The sequence below is a fragment of the Nomascus leucogenys genome, chromosome 18 (assembly GCF_006542625.1).
Source record: "Nomascus leucogenys isolate Asia chromosome 18, Asia_NLE_v1, whole genome shotgun sequence".
Lineage (NCBI taxonomy): Eukaryota > Metazoa > Chordata > Mammalia > Primates > Hylobatidae > Nomascus > Nomascus leucogenys.
The window spans coordinates 91,049,677-91,070,450 of NC_044398.1; the positions used below are offsets into that span (position 1 = coordinate 91,049,677).

At 48.9% G+C, this 20,774-nt stretch overlaps 1 protein-coding gene and 1 pseudogene across 1 annotated transcript in view; one reads left to right on the forward strand and one right to left on the reverse strand.

Moving 5' to 3' along the window:
• The window catches only part of SNX29 (sorting nexin 29), a 575,039-nt gene that overhangs the window by 463,858 nt on the left and 90,407 nt on the right, over positions 1–20,774 (reverse strand). Inside the window, exons 10-11 of the mRNA XM_030797722.1 lie at positions 17,444–17,519; positions 13,806–13,888 (exon numbers count right to left, since the gene is read on the reverse strand). Coding sequence (XP_030653582.1) covers positions 13,806–13,888; positions 17,444–17,519 — 159 coding nt within the window. The remainder of the gene's footprint in view (positions 1–13,805; positions 13,889–17,443; positions 17,520–20,774) is intronic.
• On the forward strand, positions 2,658–4,865 carry LOC105737833 (annotated as a pseudogene).

The window sequence follows — 20,774 nt, forward strand, 5'->3', positions numbered from 1 at the left end:
TCAAGTGACCTACTACTCACAGAGCCAGGATCAAAACCAAGTGTTCCCATTCACTGAAAGCAAAGAGTTTGTAATGCATCATTCCGCTACAACCAGCTGCCTCTCCCTGACACAAGAGACAAGAGGAAAAAAGGTGAAAATCCACTCCCTTGAGCAACTCATATTACCAGGCCTTTACTGCATCCCGAGATAGAGACACAATGGTGATTGCAACAGACTGGAGCCCGCCCTCAGGGAACTCGGTTTCAATTCATTCCTGCAGAATGCACTTTTAACTTTCCATGCTTGTTAGAACTAAAATAAATACTAGTTCCTTTGTTCCTTCCTTCCTTCCTTCCTTCCTTCCTTCCTTCCTTCCTTCCCTCCTTCTTTAAATGTCTCTTGAACAACTATTTGTCAGGCAGGATTTGGGGGAGGAGGAAAATGGCAATGAACTAGCAGACAAAGTGTGTCTACTCAGGGAGCTTGTATCCCAGTGGGGGCTACAGGAAAGAAACTAAAGAGGGGAGTGAGGTTTACAGGGCACTCTGAAACCTGAAGTCAGCAGCCAGGGAAGTGCTGCATGTGGGGTGATGGGATGAGATTGCCTGTGCTGGGCTCTTCTAGATGGACGGCCAGGGAAGGAGGGCCTCTTGCAGGCGCACCTCCGCCCACTAGGGCTGCGAAAACAAAACACCATGGACCCGGTGCACTGTGAACAACAGGGACTGATTTCTCACAGTTCTGGCAGCTGGAAGTCCGAGATCAAGGCACCGACAGATTTGGGATCTGGTGAGGGCCCTCTTCTTGGTTCACTGATGGCAACTTCTTACTGTGTCATCATTACATGGCAGAAAGGGCAAACAAGGTCTCTGGGGTCCTTTTTTTTTTTTTTTTTTTTGAGACAGGATCTTGCTCTGTTGCCCAGGCTGGAGTGCAATGGCATGATCTTGGCTCACTGCAACCTCAAACTCCTGGGCTCACCTCAAAGTGGGCTCACTTCCGAGTAGCTGGGACTACAGGCATGCACCACCAAGTCTAATTTGTGTGTGTGTGTGTAGAGAAAGGGTCTATCTGTGCTACCCAGGCTGGCTTCGAGTTCTGGGATCAAGCAATCCTCCTGCCTCAGCCTCCCAAAGTGCTGGGATTGCAGGCATGAGCCACCATACCCAACCTCTGGGGTCCCCTTTGTAAGGACACTAATCCCACTCATGAGGACTCCAGCCTCATGACCTAATCAACTCCCAAGGGCCCACCTCCTAACACCATCACACTGGGGGTTAGGATTCCAACCAAGGAATTTTAGGGGCACACAAACATTCAGTCTACAGCAAAGGGGACATCCTGAGACCTGGGTGCTTTTCTCTGAAGGTGGGGCATTACACAAGCTTGTGGGTCTCCAGGAACGGCAAAGAGGGGGAGGGGGTGTGAACCCTGCCTCCACCACCCAATAGCAGTATGACCTTCAGCAAAGCCTCTCAGTTTCTTCAACGACAGAACAAGTCTAGCACTCCTATTTTACACGGATGCGATGAAGATTAAGCATTAGTGTAGGTAAAGCCTGCTTTATGGTAGGCAAAATGAGTGAGAAGGTATTTGTATTATTACTGTTTCCCAGGCGCTCTTTTTCTTTCTTTTTTTGAGACGAAGTCTCACTCTGTCGCCCACGCTGGAGTGCAGTGATGTGATCTTGTCTCACTGTGACCTCCACTTCCTGGGTTCAAGTGATTCTCCTGCCTCAGCCTCTCAAGTAGCTGGGATTACAGGCGTGCACCACCACACCTGGCTAATTTTTGTATTTTTAGTAGAGACAGGGTTTCACCATGTTGACCAGGCTGGTCTTGAACTCCTGGCCTCAGGTGATTGATCTGCCTGCTTCAGCCTCCCAAAGTGCTGGGATTACAGGTGTGAGCCTCCATACCTGGCCTTCCAGGTACTCTTTGAAGGAAAATCTGGAATTGCCCCAGAAATAGGAATGAACTTACAGATGGATTTGATATGTGAAGACTAGCAGAGGCCATCTGGAGAGAAACCAGGATGGAAATGGGAGACCAGGCAGCATCCTAGAATTCAAACCCTACACCCCGGGACTAGGGTTTGCAGCTGGCACTTGAACCCTTGGGGAGCTACCAAATGGGCTTAAAAATTGGTCCCAAGGGGGTCTCCAGATGTGACTTCAGGAAGAACTGGCCTCCCTGGAGCAACGCCACCACCTACCATCAATAACCGCGTGAGGCAGCACGGGACATTTACCCCCATTCCCTCCCACTGTCCTCAGCCCTCTCTGCATTCCTGGGCAAAGTCCTAACCCGGAGGAACTAGAGCCCTGCCGCTCCCCACCGTAAAAGTTTCCAGATAGCTGAGAAGGCTCCAATCACAAAGGATGCCCGGTTCCACACTCAAGTCTAATGCCTTCCTAAGCCACTGCGTTTGGTCCTCAGAACACCCCGAGACGCCGGTGAGAATGTCCTCATTTCACAAATGAGGACAAGGGACCCAGAGAGTCTTTAAGGGAAAAAGAAAGAGAAATCTAGTTAGGAAGTCGTGGAGCTGAGGCTGGAAGCCAGGACTCCGATACCGCCCCGTGCACCTCCCCCCACCGCATCCCGGCCAGAGAACTCCCTGCTGGGACGCGTCTGTCCTACTGCACCTGGCACAGCTCTATGACTCATGGGTGTTAGGGCACCACCGTGCTTAGGGCAGTGACAGGACTGTCAGCAGCCTGAGAGTATGGCCACTAAGTCAACTCAGGACTCCCTACCCCGAGGCACAGGGAAGCCCTCAGCACTGCCTGTAAAAGGGAGGGCGGATGGAAGGAGCAGGGAAGGACGGAAGGAACGCACTGCTGAGTGCGCTCTGCGTGGCAAGCAGGCTTCAGAGCCTGCTCTGCTCTTTGCAAGAGGAAGTGAGTAAATCCTATCGCCCCTGCTTCACGTCCTCCACTGGCTTCCCATTGTACGTGGGATAAAATCTACACAAGCTACCCTCTCAAGCATCCTCCAACTCACTCTCCCCCTCACTTCTGGCAGTGCAATGCCAGCGGTACCACCCGCCACCAAAACAGGCCAAGCCCCCCATCCTGAGGCCTCAGCCCCGCTGACATCTGAGAGTGCCCTTTCCTGAAACACGCCTTAAAACAGGGCATAGGCTTTGCCTTTCTAATGCTTGCTGCTTGTCTTCCCCATGGTTCTGGCAGCTTCTGAGGGCAGGACCTTTGCTTCTTGTTCATCAATATATACACCAAGAGTAGCAGTGTGGCGATCATATTATACTATGAGCACTGGGCAGAAATAGTTGCAGGTTTTTTTCTCTTGGGTTTATTTTATTTATTTATTTATTTGACACGGTCTTGCTCTATCACCTAGGCTGGAGTGCAGGGTCGTAATCATTATTCACTAAAGCCTCGACCTCCTAGGCTCAAGAAATCTTCCCACCTCAGCCTCCCGAGTAGCTGGGACTACAGGCAGATGCCAGGTGCCACCACCACACTCTTTCTTTCTTTCTTTTCTTTCTTTCTCTTTCTTTCCCTCCCTCCCTCCCTCCCTCCCTCTCTCTCTCTCTCTTTCTTTCTTTTTGAGACAAAGTCTCACTCTGCCTCCTAGGCTGTAATGCAGTGGTATGATCTCAGCTCACTGCAGCCTATGCCTCCCAGGTTTAAGCAATTCTCTGCCTCAGCCCCCCAATAGCTGGGATCACAGGTGCCCACCACTATGCCCAGCTAATTTTTGTACTGTCAGTAGAGATGGGGTTTTGCTGTGTTGGCCAGGCTGGTCTTGAACTCCTGACCTCAAGAGTAATCCGCCCGCCTCAGCCTCCCAAAGTGCTGGGATTACAGGCATGGGCCACTGCACCTGGCCAATTTTTAAATGTTTGTATTTGTAAAGGAAGGGTCTTGCTATGTTGCCCAGGCTGGTCTTGAACTCCTGGATTCGAGCCATCCTCCCACCTCAGCCTCCTAAAGTGCTGGGATTACAGGCGTGCACCACTGCCCCGGCCATAAATTGTGTTTGAACGGAAAAAGGGATCTAGCAAACAGTAAAAGAACAGAAGAAAAGAGAATAGAAAGAAAGAAATGTCTTTTTTCCTCAAAAAGAAAAGCACTCCCGTCAACACTCAAAACGCCATTCCTCTGCCACTTTCACACTGCATGACCACAGTGTCCTTACGCTCCCTGAGCCAAGCCTTCCCATATAAATGAGGGCTGGGGAGGGACAGCTAAAATCCTTTCTAAGTATAAGAACAAGTGGGAACAGAGTCTATGTCTGTCAAACAGCACAAGTCAGCACCCATGTCCTAAAAGCACCCTGCAGAGCTTACAAGGGACACCTGGCAACGTGGCACCTCCCCCTGGCAACATGAAAACACCCACCCAACACCCGCCCCTGCTCTGACCCCGCGGAGCCGGTCCTGCTGCAGCCTTCTGCAGGTGCTGGATCAGCTGACCAGATCTGTTCCTGCCTCTCCTGTCTCTCTCTAGCTTTCTGCCTGGCCCAAACGTAACACTGTGAGGCCTGCTGCAGAGACTGAGCTGGTGCCCTGCAGCCTCAGACACCCATGGCAGGACCTGTGTGGAGAGCACCCATCCTTCCCAGTCATGCAGCCTAGAGACACAAGCAAAGCCAGAACGAGACGGGGCAGTGCTCATACCCCCTAAGGGACCAGGGCCCCCTGCACGGGGTCTAGCCATGAGGGCCCACGGCCCAACAGCTCCTCCTCCAATAGCATATTGCAGAGATGGCAGCAGCTCCACCAGCAGGAATCAGGTTGCCAGGTTAGCCTATTGAACACAAAACACTGCTGCTTCCCAGCCACCTCAACCAGGAAGAAGAGGGAAAGAGGATACAGCTGGATATGGAAGCTGCAGCCCCAGAAGTTTGGCTGTGTGACTCTGAGCACTGTATTTGGCCTCTGCCTCAGTGACTTTCTCATCTGTACAATGGACCAGTAATGCCTGTACCTTCTGGGTTGCTATAAAGCCCAGGATAACTTCAGAGAGGCATCTCGCATACTGTCAGCTGCTTTACCATCTAATGAGTACTAATCATTACCACAACTGTTTAAGAGGCAGGTCTCGCTCTGTTGCCCAGGCTGGGGTGCAGTGTCATGATCACTGCTCACTGCAGCCTCGAACTCCTGGGCTCAAGCAATCCTCCTGCCTCATTCTCCCAAGTAGCTGAGACCACAGACATGTGCCACCATGACCAGCTAATTTTTATTTATTAATTTATTTATTTTGAGATAGAGTCTTGCTCTGTTGCCCAGGCTGGAGTGCAGTGGCACAATCTCAGCTCATTGCAACCTCCACCTCCTGGGTTCAAGTGATTCTCCTGCCTCAGCCTCCTGAGTAGCTGGGATTACCGGCACCCATCACCATGCCCAGCTAATTGTTTTTTGTATTTTTAGTAGAGACGGGTTTCACTATGTTGGCCATGCTGGTCTCAAACTCTTGACCTCAGGTGATCTACCCACCTCAGCCTCCCAAAGTGCTGGGATTACAGGCATGAGCCACTGATGCCCAGCCAACTTTTATTTTTTTGTAGAGACACGGTCTTGCTATTTTGCCCACGTTGGTCTCAAACTCCTGGGCTCAAGCAATCCTCCAGCGTCAGCCTCCCACAGTGCTGAGATTACAGACATGAGCCACCATGCCCGGCCCCATAATCATTACTTACCACCAAGAATGCCTCTCATTCCACACCCATGAACCACATTTGTCTATCAGTCTTAAGTGTTCTGATAGTTACCCTGCTTGTTATTAAAGCCTGCCAATAACAGAGCTGAAATATCACAGCCAAAGGCAGAGACACGTGCTATTCCAGAAAGACACAACTGCTCTGCGTCTGTGTCAGCCTCCATTACTCTGGTTCACAAAGTTTCTCTCTCACCCACATCTTCTATTCATACCCTCCTGATCCCTCAGATTGGGACCCACAGGACTATTTAATCCAAAATTTTGTTGAAACATTGTTGCCACAAATTAAGTTTTTTTAAAATGACGACAGTTAAATGAAACTGCTAAAAAGACAATTTTTCTTCATTTTAAAATTTGGTGTTTGGCCAGGCATAGGAGCTCACGTCGTAACCCCAGCACTTTCAGAGGCTGAGGCGGGAGGATTATCTGAGCCCAGGAGTTCAAGACCAGCCTGAGCAACATAGCAAGACTCCCATCTCTACAAAATAAGCATTAAAACACAGCCAGGTGGGGTGGCATGCACCTTCAGTCCCAGCTATTTGGGAAGCTGAGGCAGGAGGATCACTTAAGCCCAGGAGTTCAAGGCTGCAGTGAGCCAGGAATGCACCACTGCACTCCAGCCTGGGCAGCAGAGACCTTGCCTCCAAAAATAGTAATGATAAGCTTAAGGCTCTCAGACCTGGATGCCCACACATGACTAGTCCACTACTGCTTGTCCTGGCTGGTGACAATGGAATGTGTCTCCTTAGGTAATGTAGAATTGGCAAGAGTGTGGCCAAGCACAGTGGCTCACACCTGTAATCCCAGCACTTTGGGAGGCCGAGGCGGGCGGATCATAAGGAAAGGAGATCGAGACCATCCTGGCTAACACAGTGAAACCCTGTCTCTACTAAAAATTACAAAAAATTAGCCGGGAGTGTTGGCGGGCACCTGTAGTCCCAGCTACTCGAGAGGCTGAGGCAGGAGAATGGCATGAGCCCGGGAGGCGGAGCTTGCAGTGAGCCAAGATCGCGCCACTGCACTCCACCCAGAGCAAGACTCTGTCTCAAAAAAAAAAAAAAAAAAAAAGAATTGGCAAGAGCGTCAGCTCTGGAGTAAGAACACTTGGATCTGTCACAGATTCACCACTTACTATAGCTAGGCACCACGTCTGGCACACAGTAGGTGCTCAGTAACTATCTGTTCTACCAGCCACGAGGCCTTGGGCAGGTACTTATCCTCCTCAGCCTCAGTTTTCTTATACAAAAGAGAGAATAATATAACCTACACCTCAGAAACCTGCTGGGGGATTCAATGAGAAAACATAAATAAAAATGCTTCAGCACTATACGTGGCATACGGTCAGTTCTACCAGAATATACTGTTACTTTTACTAGCTTCTATTTTGATAGAAGATTATTATTCTAGTTAAAACTAGAATAATAAACAGACACATTTTATTAGAGAAGTAGGGTGCAGGCTGGGCACAGTGGCTCATGCCTGTAATTCCACCACTTTGGGAGGCCAAGGCGGGAGGATCACCTGAAGTCAGGAGTTTGAGACCAGCCTAGCCAATACGACAAAACCCTATCTCTACTAAAAATACAAAAATTAGCCAGGCGTGGTGGCGCGTGCCTTTAATCCCAGCTACTCGGGAGGCCAAGGCAGGAGAATCACTTGAACCTCGGAGGCGGAGGTTGCAGTGAGCCAAGATAACACCAGTGCATTCCAGCCTGGCCGACAGAGCAAGACTCCGTCCAAAAGGAAAAGGAAGAAGAGTGGAGAAGGAATATGGGGCCTCCAAAAACAAATCAAATGCCACTCTCCTCAGACCTGCTGTGTTCTTAACAAGCCCATCGCATTCTGGAAGTTTGCTTTGAGGGTTTGTCACGAACTGGTGGTAAGAGCTGACAGAAGAGGAGGCAGAAAAGGAAAGCCACTGGCCATGCGGGTGACTTCACACAAGGGGAAAGGGCCCAGAGGGGACAGAAGACACTCACTGCCCTGGGGATTTCTTTTTTTTTTCTTTTTCTTTTTGAGACGGGGTCTAGCCCTGTCACCCAGGCTGGAGTGCAGTGGTGTAATCATAACTCACTGCAGCCTTGACCTCCCAGGCTCAAACAATCCTCCTGCCTCAGACTCCCAATTAGCTGGGAATACAGGTACGCACCACCATATCCAGGTAATTTTTTTTTATTTTTTATAGAGACAGAGTCTCACTATGTTGGCCTGGCTAGTCTCAAACTCCTGCCCTCAAGTGATCTGCCCACCTTGGCCTCCCAAAGTGCTGGGATTACAGGTGTGCGCCACTGCACCCGGCCTATTTGACTCTTAACTCTGATCCTGATGCTGTTCTAAGCACATCACAGTCATCTTCATGGCCGCCCATGATTTGGGTGTTGATCCTGTCACTCTGTCTTGATAAGGACACGGGTACGGAGAGGGTTCGGGCCACTCAGCTGGAACCTGAGCCCAGGCAGCTGAGCTTCTGAGTGTGCCCTCCCGGCCCTGAGGGCACATGGCCTCCCGAGAGCAACAGGCCCAGCTGCAACTCCAACCCCAGGTACAGCTCTGTGTGCCCGAAACAAGAACTGGGAACCTACCTGCAGAAATGCAAGGCATCCCTGAGGCAGAATTATGGGTGTTTTAGTTTGCTCCAAACTGTCTTTACTGCTTTGCTAAATAATTAACTTTTTCACTTTGGGAAGCTGAGGTGGGCGGATCACGAGGTCACGAGTTCGAGACCAGCCTGGCCAACATGGTGAAACCCTGCCTCTACTAAAAGTACAAAAATTAGCTGGGTGTAGTGGTGGGCATCTGTAATCCCAGCTACTCAGGAGACTGAGGCAGGAGAATAGCTTGAATCCAGGAGGCGGAGGTTTCAGTGACCCGAGATCGCGCCACTACACTCCAGCCTGGGCGATAAGAGCAACACTCCGTCTAAAAAAAAAAAAAAATTAACTTTTTCATAACAGGCTTTTGTATTTTCTGAAGTACCAGAGGGCCTTGCAGAAGGAGAGCAATCATGTGGGTCTGGACATACCATCTTCTCTTCAGTAGTAAATAACCATAAGAATACAGTCCCTCTGAATGCCTCAGGACAAAACACCCTTTGCAATTTCAGAGATACCGGAGAGGGAAAGGCTGCTCCACAGAAGACTTCACAATTATCCCCAGGCACTGAGAAAATAACCCAGCTCTAGCTCAATTATAGTACAGAGGCAGCCACCTGCGCAGACTATTACACGAAGCCAGGGAAGCCACTTGGCGGGATGTGAGTGAAGCATTCACTGCTTCGGGGGGCAGAGCTGATGAGTTTCTTTGCCAAGCTCCTCTGGGGTTTCCAAGAGTCGAGTGACTGCTACAGAGTAGAATCTCAGGTGCTTCACATGCAGCGATGGGATGCTCCATCTGAACTGGGACGGCATTTGCGACACTCACTCCAGGGACAACTCATGCTATGGACTGAATTGCATCCCTTCCCAAATGGACCAGTGGAAGCCCTAACTCCCAATCGGAGTCTACATGCAGACAAGGCCTTAATGAGGTAATTAAAGTTAATAAGGTCATAAGCGCGGGGCTCTGATCCCACAGGACCAGTGTCCTTATAAGAAGAGAGAAGGGACACCAGGATGTGCCTGCAGAGGAAAGGCCACATAAGGACAGAGAGAGAAGGTGGCCAACTGCAAGCCAAGGAGAGAGGCCTCACCAGAAATCAACCCTGCTGGCACCTTGATCTTGCTCTTTCAGCCTCCAGAACTGTAAGAAAATAAGTTTTTTGAGTTTTTTTTTTTTGAGACATAGTCTTGCTCTGTCGCCCAGGCTGGAGTGCAGTGGTGCAATCTGAGCTCACTGCAGCCTTTGCCTCCCAGGTCAAGCGATTCTCCTGCCTCTGCCCCCCGAGTAGCTGAGATTACAGGCGCCCGCCACAACACCCTGCTAATTTTTTGTATTTTTAGTAAAGACGGGGTTTCACCATGTTGGCCAGGCTGGTTTTGAACTCCCGACCTCAAGTGATTCCCCCCACCTCAGCCTCCCAAAGTGCTAGGATTACAGGCATGAGCCACCGTGCCCGGCCGAGAAAATAAGTTTTTGTTGTTGAAGCCACCCTATCTGTGGGCCCTTGTTATGGTAGCCCAAGCAAACACCCCGGACACCTAGACAGACCCACTCTTCTTACTCCTCTTGCATGTGACACAGGAGGTGATGGCAGGGTGGGGAAAAACAATTGAAAACCACCCTTCGCTCAAAATTTCTAGGATTCCTGACCCCTCATCCCTGCTGGATGACATCCAGGAGAGACAACAGCGCTGTCCTTGAAGACCTCCTAAAAGTACAGGCACCGCAGAAGACAGAAGCCCCTTGCCCCGGCCACCCACACACAATCCTAACCATAGACCACATTTCTACCAAGTATCAAGCCTCAAATGCAGACATGGTGACGTTTTTTTCTTCAGAGATTCAAGGTGTAAGCTCTGGATATGTCCCAAACTTGCTCAAGATGCCAAATCATAAAACAATTTAGTTTCTAAAAAATTGTCTGAGTCAAAACAAGAAAAACAATCTGCGCCTGTCACTGGCCTAAGTCGAGCATGTTTAAGGGCATGTATGTCATCAGTGAAAATGCACAGGCAAGGCCAGTGACTTCCTCAAAGACAGAAAGCGGCTGAGGAAGGCCCAGACACCATGCTCTATGTGGACCTGAGACGCAGCTGACAAAGCAAACCATGTTTATCTGAGATGCTGGGACCTCAGCCCCGGCCGCAGGAACTCTTGGGAAACAGAATGTCAGACACCTGCCGGGGCACACAGGGATGCCTGCAGCCCTACTTACGGCGCCTACAAAGGCTCGCAGGTGTGATCTCGGGGCTGCTGCTCTTTAAAAACAAAATGCCCGTAAATCAAAACGCAGTGTTCTTTACAGTAGCTGTGCCTCACAGCCAGAGTCACGTCTTGTCCATCTACACCACGGTGCCGCTCACACAGAGACAGAATCGAAGGTGCTGTGGCGTTAGATCCCAGCAAGTCACAGGAGGTGGCTTCTTTTCCCATCCTCAGTCCTCTCCATTACCATCAGTTCAGTAACAGCGTATCCTCAACACCTTTCTAATGTGACTCGCTGACCCATCTCTTTGCCCTTGGCTTATAAAAATATATTTCCACTGTGTTTTCACCACCAAAATGTATTATCTTGGTCTTTCCTTCTTGCCTTTGCATAGGACCAAGGGAGAGACACTGACTACTCTGAGAACCTTAATGCGGACCCCAGGGATGTCACCAACAGCATGACCTTTGTGACCAAATCCAACAATCAGAACTTCATCAAGGTTTTTATCCCTCACGTTTTTTTCCCCAAAATTTTTATTTTAGCTTTTCTTTTTTTTTTTTTTTTTTTGTGACAGAGTCTCGCTCTGGCACCCAGGCTGGAGTGCAATGGCGCCATCTTGTCTCACTGCAACCTCCACTTCCCTGGGTTCAAGTGATTCTCTTGCCTCAGCCTCCCGAGTAGCTGGGATTACAGGCACCTGCCACCATGCCTGGCTACAGAACTTCATTGTTTTCCTCAACTGAAGTCAGGAAGTCATCACTGAGTACAGAAGCCGTGATTTCTTGGTCAGTGGGGCCATAAAAAGCATCCTGATGGCAGGATGTGGCTGTTTGGTTTCAACCCCTACTTTTCCAGCACAATTCGCTTTTGGAGAAGCACTTCCAAAGGGCTAGGTGCAGAAGCTGCGCCCAGATGGGCTTTCCTGCACTGCAGATCACCCCACTTCTGGTCTTTCTGGTGGTTACAGAGCTTCCCAGCAGTATGAAGACTGAGATCCTTGCCACAGGCCGGGGCCAAAAAGAAGCAGCAGTCATCTCTCTTTTGAACAACGAGAGTGGGTTTCAATCAGAACCCAGAGCAGGCAACCATGCTAGGCACACTTAGTAATAGTTTCCTTCCACTGTCTTCATTTTACAGCAACCTGCTATGTTCGTTAACTCATAGTGACTCTCCATTTACAGTAGTGAGATAAAACTTCCTTTTTCAAAAAATAAAAGAATTCAAGTTTGTTTAAGTGCATCATTAAAAGTAAACTATAGTCTGGGCACGATAGCTCACACCTGTAATCCCAGCACTTTGGGAGGCCGAGACGGGCAGATCATGAGGTCAGGAGTTCAAGACCAGCCCGGCCAACATGGCGAAACCCCGTCTCTACTAAAAATACAAAAATTAGCCGGGTGTGGGCCTGTAATCCCAGCTACTTGGGAGGCTGACACAGGAGAATCGCTTGAACCCAGGAGGTGGAGGTTGCAGTAAGCTGAGATTGTGCCATTGCACTCTAGCCTGGGAGACAAGAGCAAGACTCTGTCTCAAAAAAAAAAAAAAAAAAAAAAGGAAACTGTAGTAGGCCGGGCACAGTGGCTCACGCCTGTCATCCTAGCGCTTTGGGAGGCTGAGGCAGGTGGATCACTTGAGCCCAGGAGTTCAAAACCAGCCTGGACAACATGATGAGACCTCATCTCTACAAAAAGATAAATAAATAAAAATGAATAATAAACTATAGGGTAAGTAACAGTACTGTGGTAAACAAAAGATTGACAGGTGAAAAGCAGCCAGCTACATACTCACCCACCCCGTGTCCCACAGACCGAGTGATCTATTAACACCTGCTCAGCCTAGTTCAGGGCTGAGCAGCGCCACAGTAAACCACACATGCTCACATACAAAAAGTGCGGCCAGCCGTTCCCACGTAGCGGCCTCACGGTGTCTGCTCACTTCCTGCTTCACCCTTGAATCAAAGAATGCTGGGTGCCTCCCAAACTCTTTCTTCCTTCCTTGGCAACAAAAACTAATTTCTTTTTTATCCAGAACAATTGCCCCCTCTGCAGCCAAGGGGGGCCATGAGATGAATGCTGGCCCAAGACACGAGTGGTATACTATGAACACCTTCTAGGGAGAAGGTTGGGGGGCTTCACCGTTTTTGTACCAAGAGCCCGTTCTGTAGTCTAGGAATAACCAAGGGCTCCTTTCCAGGAAAATGTATTAAAATATATAAAACATACCTTATCACAAAGGAAACCAATTACATCAAAATAGAATGATCATAATTGAAGAAAATACTACAATTCACCCAGAGCTAAATGAAAAACATTGTAATTTTTTCCCTATCCAAGCTCAGGCCCCTGAATCCTATATGTAGAAACAGACAAAGTCTCTCTGCCCTCTCCTCCTTCCTGCCACCTGGAACGAGAATGAAATGGCTGGAGCTAAAACGGCTATTTTGGTCTACGAGGCAAGACAGGAGGAGTCCCAGTCTCTGATGGCCATGGAGCCACATGCCGGCCCCAGCCCATCTACCTCTGGGTAGAGAGAAATTTCCATCACATCTCCTCAACCACAAGAACTTCAAGATGAGTAGATCTGAAGGGCTCTGTGTACAAAAAAATAAACCAACTGTTGGTTTATATAACAGTGTCTGCTCACTTCCTGCTTCACCCTTGAATCAGAAAATGCTGGGTGCCTCCCAAACTCCTTCTTCCTTCCTTACCAACAAAAGCTAATCTTTTTTTAATTGAGAACAAGTGCCCCCTCTGCAGCCAGGGAAGGCCATGGGACAAATACTGGCTCAAGACATGAGTGAGATACCAGGAGCACCCGTCAGTTTACATAACAGTTGGTTTATTCTTTGTTATACAAAGCCATTCAAACCTAGTCTTCCTTGCTATATCTCTAATAATTTTTCTAGGTAGTAAAGTTGGAAACAGTTGAAGCCTGATCATTAGCAAAGTTTAATCATCTCAGAGAGACACGTTCTTCTTCACTTACAAAAATGACTCCTCCAGAGTTACAAAGCAAATCCAACTAGAATAGGTCCTCTGTAGCTAACTGCATTATGGGAGGCAAACCCTGAAACCTGGAACCACAGAAGTCTACGGCAATGCTGCTCCACCCTGAGGCACGCCCTTTAGCGCGCACACACCCAAGTGCCATGCATTAACCACGGTTCTGGAAATCCACAAGCACGTACCACACCTCCAGTCTAAAACCAGGGACATACACACCTGACTTGAACCCACAGTCACAGGGTTACAAGCACAAAGGCACTGCCATGAGACATGGGCCAGAAGTCATCCCAGAGCTGGTGGAGGTGGCTGCGAAAGTACTTACTAATTGTCATGGACTCTGGCACTGAGGCAGAAGGTAACAGGCTGCTCAGAGGACTTCCGTGGCCTGGAGAGCTGGCTTCCACACTAGGAAAAAGCAGGCAGAAGGAAGTTACATTCGGCCACTGAAAGTACACATCCTCACCACTCCGAAAACTAGCAGAGGTCGGTTTACTCTGGTACCTCTACTAGATCAGAAATTAGTCAGGCCTCGTTATCTGCAGATTCCGTATTTGGAAATTCATCTACGCACTAAAATTTATTTGTAACCCCAAAGTCAATACTTGAGGTGCTTTCACACAATCATTCATGAACATGTGCAGAGGCCAATAATTTCACTCCCTCATGTGCATGTTCTCAGCTGAAGTCGAACAGCTGGGACCTCAGATCTTACACTGTAAACAAGCATCCTCTTTGCTGTCTATTCACTGCCACGTTTTTAGCATTTTTTTTTTTCACTTTTCTTTCTTTTGCACCATCTCGGCTCACTGTAACCTCCACCTCCTGGGTTCAAGCGATTCTCATGCCTCAGCCTCCCAAGTAGCTGGGATTACAGGCCCGCGGCACCACACCCGGCTAATTCTTGTATATTTACTAGAAATGGGGTTTCACCATGTTGGCCAGACTGGTCTCAAACTCCTGACCTCAGGTGATCCACCTGCCTCGGCCTCCCAAAGTGCTGGGATTACAGGCACAATCGACCATGCCCGGCCTTTTCTTCCACTTCATTTCTTTGTTTAAAATGTCCCTAAGCACAGTGCTGAAGTGGTACCGCCAAAAGTTCCTAAGCACAGGAAGGCTGTGATGTGCTGTATGGAGATAATTTGTGAGTTAGAGATGCTTCATTCAGGCATGGCTTACAGTGCTGCTGGCTGTGAATTCAATGTTAATGAATCAACTGTATACATTAAACAAGGTGTCTTTAAACAGGAACAGACATAAAACCAGGTTATGTGTTGATAAGTTGATAAAAATGCTGTGACCAGGCTAGGTGTGGTGGCTCACGCCTGTAATCACAATACTTTGGGAGGCCGAGGCAGGTGGATCACATGAGGTCAGGAGTTCGAGATCAGCCTGGCGAACATGGCAAAACCCCTTCTCTACTAAAAATACAAAAATTATCTCGGTGTGGTGGCACATGCCTGTAATCCCAGCTACTTGGGAGGCTGAGGCAGGAGAATCACTTCAACCCAGGAAGCAGAGGTTGCAGTGAGCCAACATCACACCACTGCACTCCAGCCTGGGCAAAAGAGCAACAGTTCATCTCAAAAACAAAATGTGTGACCAGAGGCTCAAAGCAACTAAACCATGTGCTTCCCCTAGGAGCACTGGTTCAGTCTTCAAAGCAACTTTATAGAACATAACTACTGGGAATAATAAGAATCAGGTATATGTTTACAAATAATTTACAACATGAAAAATAAAGTTTAGTATCTTTGGTGAGAACAGCACGGTCATCACATGGTTAACAGAGATACACACACACACACACACACACACACACACACACACACACACGCCATGACTAGGAGGAAAAGTACCAAAACACCAACAACGTAATGGAGTTCAGGGTTAAGAGTGATTTTCTTTTTTCATTTACTGTTGCATTTTCCAATTTTTTTTTTAAGACAGGGTCTCACTCCGTTATCTAGGCTGGAATGCAGTGGTGCAATCTCAGCTCACTGAAGGCTTGAACTCCTGGGTTCAAGTGATCTTCCCACCTCAGTCTCCTAGGTAGCTGACACTACAGGCGTGCACCACCACATCTGGATAATTTTTGTTGTTGTTTTATTTGTAGAGACAGGGTCTCACTTGCCCAGACTGGTGGTCTTGAACTCCTGGCCTCAAGTAATCCTGCCACCTTGGCCTCCCAAAGTGCTGAGATTACAGGCGTGGGCCACCACGCCTAGCCACATTTTCTAAAATAAATAGCAAAAAAAGACTCCATGCCCTGGAAGGGTCTGGCAACACCAATTCCTTCTGACACTGAACTAACTGGGACAAGCTTCCTATGAGCAGTGCCATTTTGAGAGAGCAGAACCTTTGCCTGTTCCAGGTGAGACCATGGCATCTAATATGGTTTACGGTAGTCAGGAAGTTCCACTCTAGAGCTAAGTTTGAAAATAAGGATGTAATAGAACCCTGGAACCCCAAATTACAACCAAGAGGAGAGACAGAAGAAGAAAACGGTAAGAGCAGCAAGGATGGCAGTGGCATAAGAAAGACTTTGGTGTCCATTTTGGTTCTGCCACCAAGCATCCAGGGTCTCGCTCTGTCACCCAAGCTAGATAAAAATATTATGACCAGGCTGGGCGTGGTGGCTCACATCTGGAATCCCAGCGCTTTGGGAGGCCAAGGCGGGAGGATCACATGAGGTCAGGAGGTCGAGACCAGCCTGGCCAACATGGCAAAACTCCGTCTCTACTGAAAAAATACAAAAATTAGCCGGGCAGGGTGGTGGACATGTGTAATCCCAGGTACTTGAGAGGCTGAGGCAGGAGAATCGCTTCAACCCAGGAGGCGGACGTTGCAGTGAGCCAAGATTGTGCCACTGCACTCCAGCCTGGGCAACAGAGTAAGACCGTCTCAAAAAAAAAAAAAAGCATCCAACAACTTGGGACAACTCAATTTCCCCATGAGATACTTTATTTGAAAAAAGAAAAAGAAAACCTATATAGTGCTTACTACATGCCAGACAGCATACTAAGCACTTCACAAATGCTACGTAACATCTAAATGGCTTAAATATACAACACTAGGATTGTCAAATCTTGGTATCAAATATCAACAAATATTTAAATTAAGAAAATAACAGGCCAGGCGCGGTGGCTCACACCTGTAATCCCAGCACTTTGGGAGGCTGAGGCGGGCGGATCATGAGGTCAGGAGATAGAGACCACGGTGAAACCCCATCTCTACTAAAAATACAAAAAGTTAGCCGGGCACAGTGGCAGGCACCTGTAGTCCCAGCTACTTGGGAGGCTGAGGCAGGAGAATGGCGTGAACCTGGGAGGCAGAGCTTGCAGTGAGCTGAGATTGCACCACCGCACTCCAGCCTGGGCAACAGAGCGAGACTCCATCTCAAAAAAGAAAAAAAAAGAAAATAACAATACAGGAGGCACCCAGATATGCCCCAAAAGGTGTTGGCATTCGACATCTACCATCTCTTATACAGTGTCTCTGAGGGAGTAATGATCTAAGACCCTGGGCAACTGCATCTTCTGTGATGTAAAGACTAAATCTGCTCACTCCTGTAATCCCAGCACTTTGGGAGGCCGAGGCGGGGCAGATCACCTGAGGTCAGGAGTTGGAGACCAGCCTGGCCAACATGGTGAAACCCCATCTCCACTAAAAATACAAAAAAATCAGCTGGGCATGGTGGTGTGTGCCTGTAATTCCAACTACTTGGGAGGCTCGGGAGGCAGAGGTTGCAGTGAGCCGAGACTGCGCCACTGCACTCCAGCCTGGGCAACAGAACAGGGCTCCATCTCAACAAAAAAGACTAAATCTGAACATAAATGTGAAGTAAACCCTTGCCCTTTAATCCTAGCAGGTGCACTCCTATCTTTAAAAAAGAATAAAATGCACAGCTGTGAATAGGATGTTTTAATGCCAAAGGCAACTGGGTTTCTCAATATTAACCTGTACCGAAGTCCAGGATCCGGGAGAACATGGTCCTCTGGTCCTGTCCCGTTCTCCAGGCTTCCGAGGGGGGCATCTGTGCAGAGAGAGCAATCACAGAAAGAGGTCACTTTTCTCACTCCGTGTTCTCCAGAAGACAGAGACACGATGCAAACATTGGCTCATCTGCTACATCACTTGACTAAGAAATTTTTCTCCATCTCGCCTGCGAGCTGGATTTTAATCAGCTGTTTCCTGTTGTTCAGAGATCATCTCAGACTTGGCATCAGTCACTGTAGAAATAGAAAGCCCTATACTTGGCCGGGCGCGGCGGCTCACTCCTGTAATCCCAGCACTTTGGGAGGTCGAGGCGAGTGGATCACCTGAGGTCAAGAGTTCGAGACCAGCCTGGCCAACATGGTGAAACCCCATTTCTACTAAAAATACAAAAATTAGCTGGGCATGTTGGTGCATGACTGTAATCCCAGCTACTCGGGAGGCTGAGGCAGAAGAATCGCTTGAACCCTGGAGGCAGAGGTTGCAGTGAGCCAAGATCGTGCCATTGTACTCCAGCCTGGACAACAAGAGCGAAACTCCATAAAAAAATAAAAAAAATAAAAAAATAAAAAAATTTTAAAAAGCCCTATACTTCCCCTTAACCTGTGACTTTTTTTTTTTTTTTTTTGAGACAGGGTCTCACTCTGTCACCCAGGCTGGAGTGCAGTGGTGTGGTGTGATCACGGCTCACTGCAGCTTCAACCTCCCAGGCTCAACTGGTCCTCCCATCTCAACCTCTCAAGTACCTGGGAGGGACTACAGGTGGGTGCCACCATGCCGAGCTAATTTATTTTTTATTTTTTTGTAGAGATGAGGGTCCCACTATGTTGCCCAGGCTAGTCTCAAACTCCTGGGCTCAAGCAATCCTTCCGCCTTGGCCTCCCAAAGTGCTGGGATTACAGACATGAGCAACTGTGCCTGGCCTGTGACATTTTCGACCCTGAGCCACCTAGAATTATGCATGAAGTACACATTCAGAACCAACGTCAGAAACCGGGTATAATGAATCAGCTTGCTGTTAAGATAAACTGCTCCTGCTTGTAGTGCCTTGAGTCAGACACTAGAAGGCAGCATGGTCTAATTGCTGACAATGTCTGCGGCTTTCTAAAAAGGCCACTTTTCCCTGCATTAAGTGCATTTAGGAAAGGCATTCACAAGAAGTGGGGCCATAAGCAGTCTCTGGAACTAACAGGCTAGACCTGAACAATTTTCATAAGTGCATTCGCTGCTGCTCAAGTCTCCTTCCAGGAAAACATGCAAATCCATGAGCCTTGGGCTGGATGGTGACATTAAGGCCAGTATCACCCAGGAGAAACCTTGCTCACTCAAGAAACTTCTTGGGCCAGGCGCGGTGGCTCACGCTTGTAATCCCACCACTTTGGGAGGCCAAGGCAGGTGGATTACTTGAGGTCAGGAGTTCAAGACCAGCCTGGCTAACATGGCGAAACCCCATCTCTACTAAAAATACAAAAATTAGCTGTGCGAGGTAGTGCAAGCCTGTAATCCCAGCTACTTGGGAAACTGAGGTGGGAGAATTGCTTGAATCCAGAAGGTGGAGGTTGCAGTGAGCCGAGATTATGTCACTGCACTCCAGCCTGGGAGACACAGCGAGACTCCGTCTCAAAAAAAGAAAAAGAAACTTATTAGTGAATGCCCACTATGGAACCAGCCCCGCATCGGGGACAAGGAACACAGTGATGGAGACAGCACGCCTCGGTGCCTTCCTCCATCCTCCACGCCATTCCCTCCATCTTTGCCTGGCTTACTCAAGGCGCCCCAAGAACCCCCAGCTCTGTAGGTGCTGAACTTCAGGGAAACTTACCAGGAAAAAAAAAATTATTTTAACCTTTTCTTCTACCTTGCTGTGTCCATCAAGTTATTGTACTGACTGTGAATTCTCAAGAAATTCAAGTCCACTTCACCTCCCCCTTTTTTTAGAGGCAGGGTTTTCCTGTCACCCAGGCTGGAGTGCGGTAGCACGATTATAGCTCACTGCAGCCTCAAACTCCTGGACTCAAGAGATCCTCCCACCTCAGCCTCTTGAGTAGCTAGGACTACAGGAATGCACCCTCATGACTGGCTAATTTTTTATTTTTATTTATTTATTTATTTATTTATTTTAGAGACAAGGTCTCACTATGTTGCCCAGGCCAGTCTCAAACTCCTGGCCTCAAGCAATCCTCCCACCTGAGACTCCCAAATGTTACATCTTAACGCACGTAAAACTCAATGGAACGCTCAGTGAGGGTGGCATCAACTCACCCCATAACAGATCCTGGCTACCTCAGGCATTCAGCCTCCCACCTGGTCAACCGGAATTGCCCAAGGAACCCCTCCCTCAGCCCCACCCCACCACCCCCTCCTGCTTGGCGCTCCCCTCGCTCAGCCTTCCTAACACTAATCTCCGGCCCTCCTCCCCACCATCTTTTCTCTGATTCCTGAGTGAAGGTGGCCCTGAATCATGGCCCCACAGCCGTCTGTCACCCTCGGCACATCTGGCAAGGTCTTGGCTACAGCTCTCACCTCCGCGAAGATGACAGCACTCAAGCCCTCACCTCTGGCCCGGACCTGTCTTGAATCTCAGTCCCACATCTCTAACTGCCCTCTAGAAAGCTCTACTGGGATACCCCACTGTGCCTACCAACAGATCCTCACCCTCACAACCCCCGCATCTTATGTCGTACTAGGCTGTAAGCTCACGAGAGCATGGCACCCACCCTTCATCCCATCACAGAGCCAGGGGGATCCAAGACTGCTCAGTACCCCCAAAATGACCTCTTCCTCTTTGCTCACAAGTCGTGTCCACTGCCCCGTGATCCAAAGGCTCCATACCATCTAAGGGGCCTTCTACAGCAGGTGCCCCATGTCCATGTCATCCTTGCTAATTTAACTCACGCAGAGTCAGACTACATTCCCTGAAGCAAAGACAGGGACTCCAACACGCAGAGTGGAAATCCACGGCTGGGGCAAAGGCATGGATCCACCCCGCATTCAATGAGAACGCTCAGTGAGGACACAACGTCCACGCGGTCCCAGGTGATTGCCCACGGGCCCCTTCGCAATGCACAACCACGACTGGCTCGTACTTGTCGTGGGCCTGACGCTCTGGGGTGCACACAGCATAGGCGGTCTCATCCTTAAGGCCCCCAAGACACACCATTATCTAATTTTACAGATGAGGAAATGAATCCCAAAGATTTAAGCAACTTGTTCAAGATCACAGAACTAACAAGTGCAAAGTTTGAACCCTGGTCCATTCAATGGCAGAGCTGAGCCTATACCCACTTTAGCATAC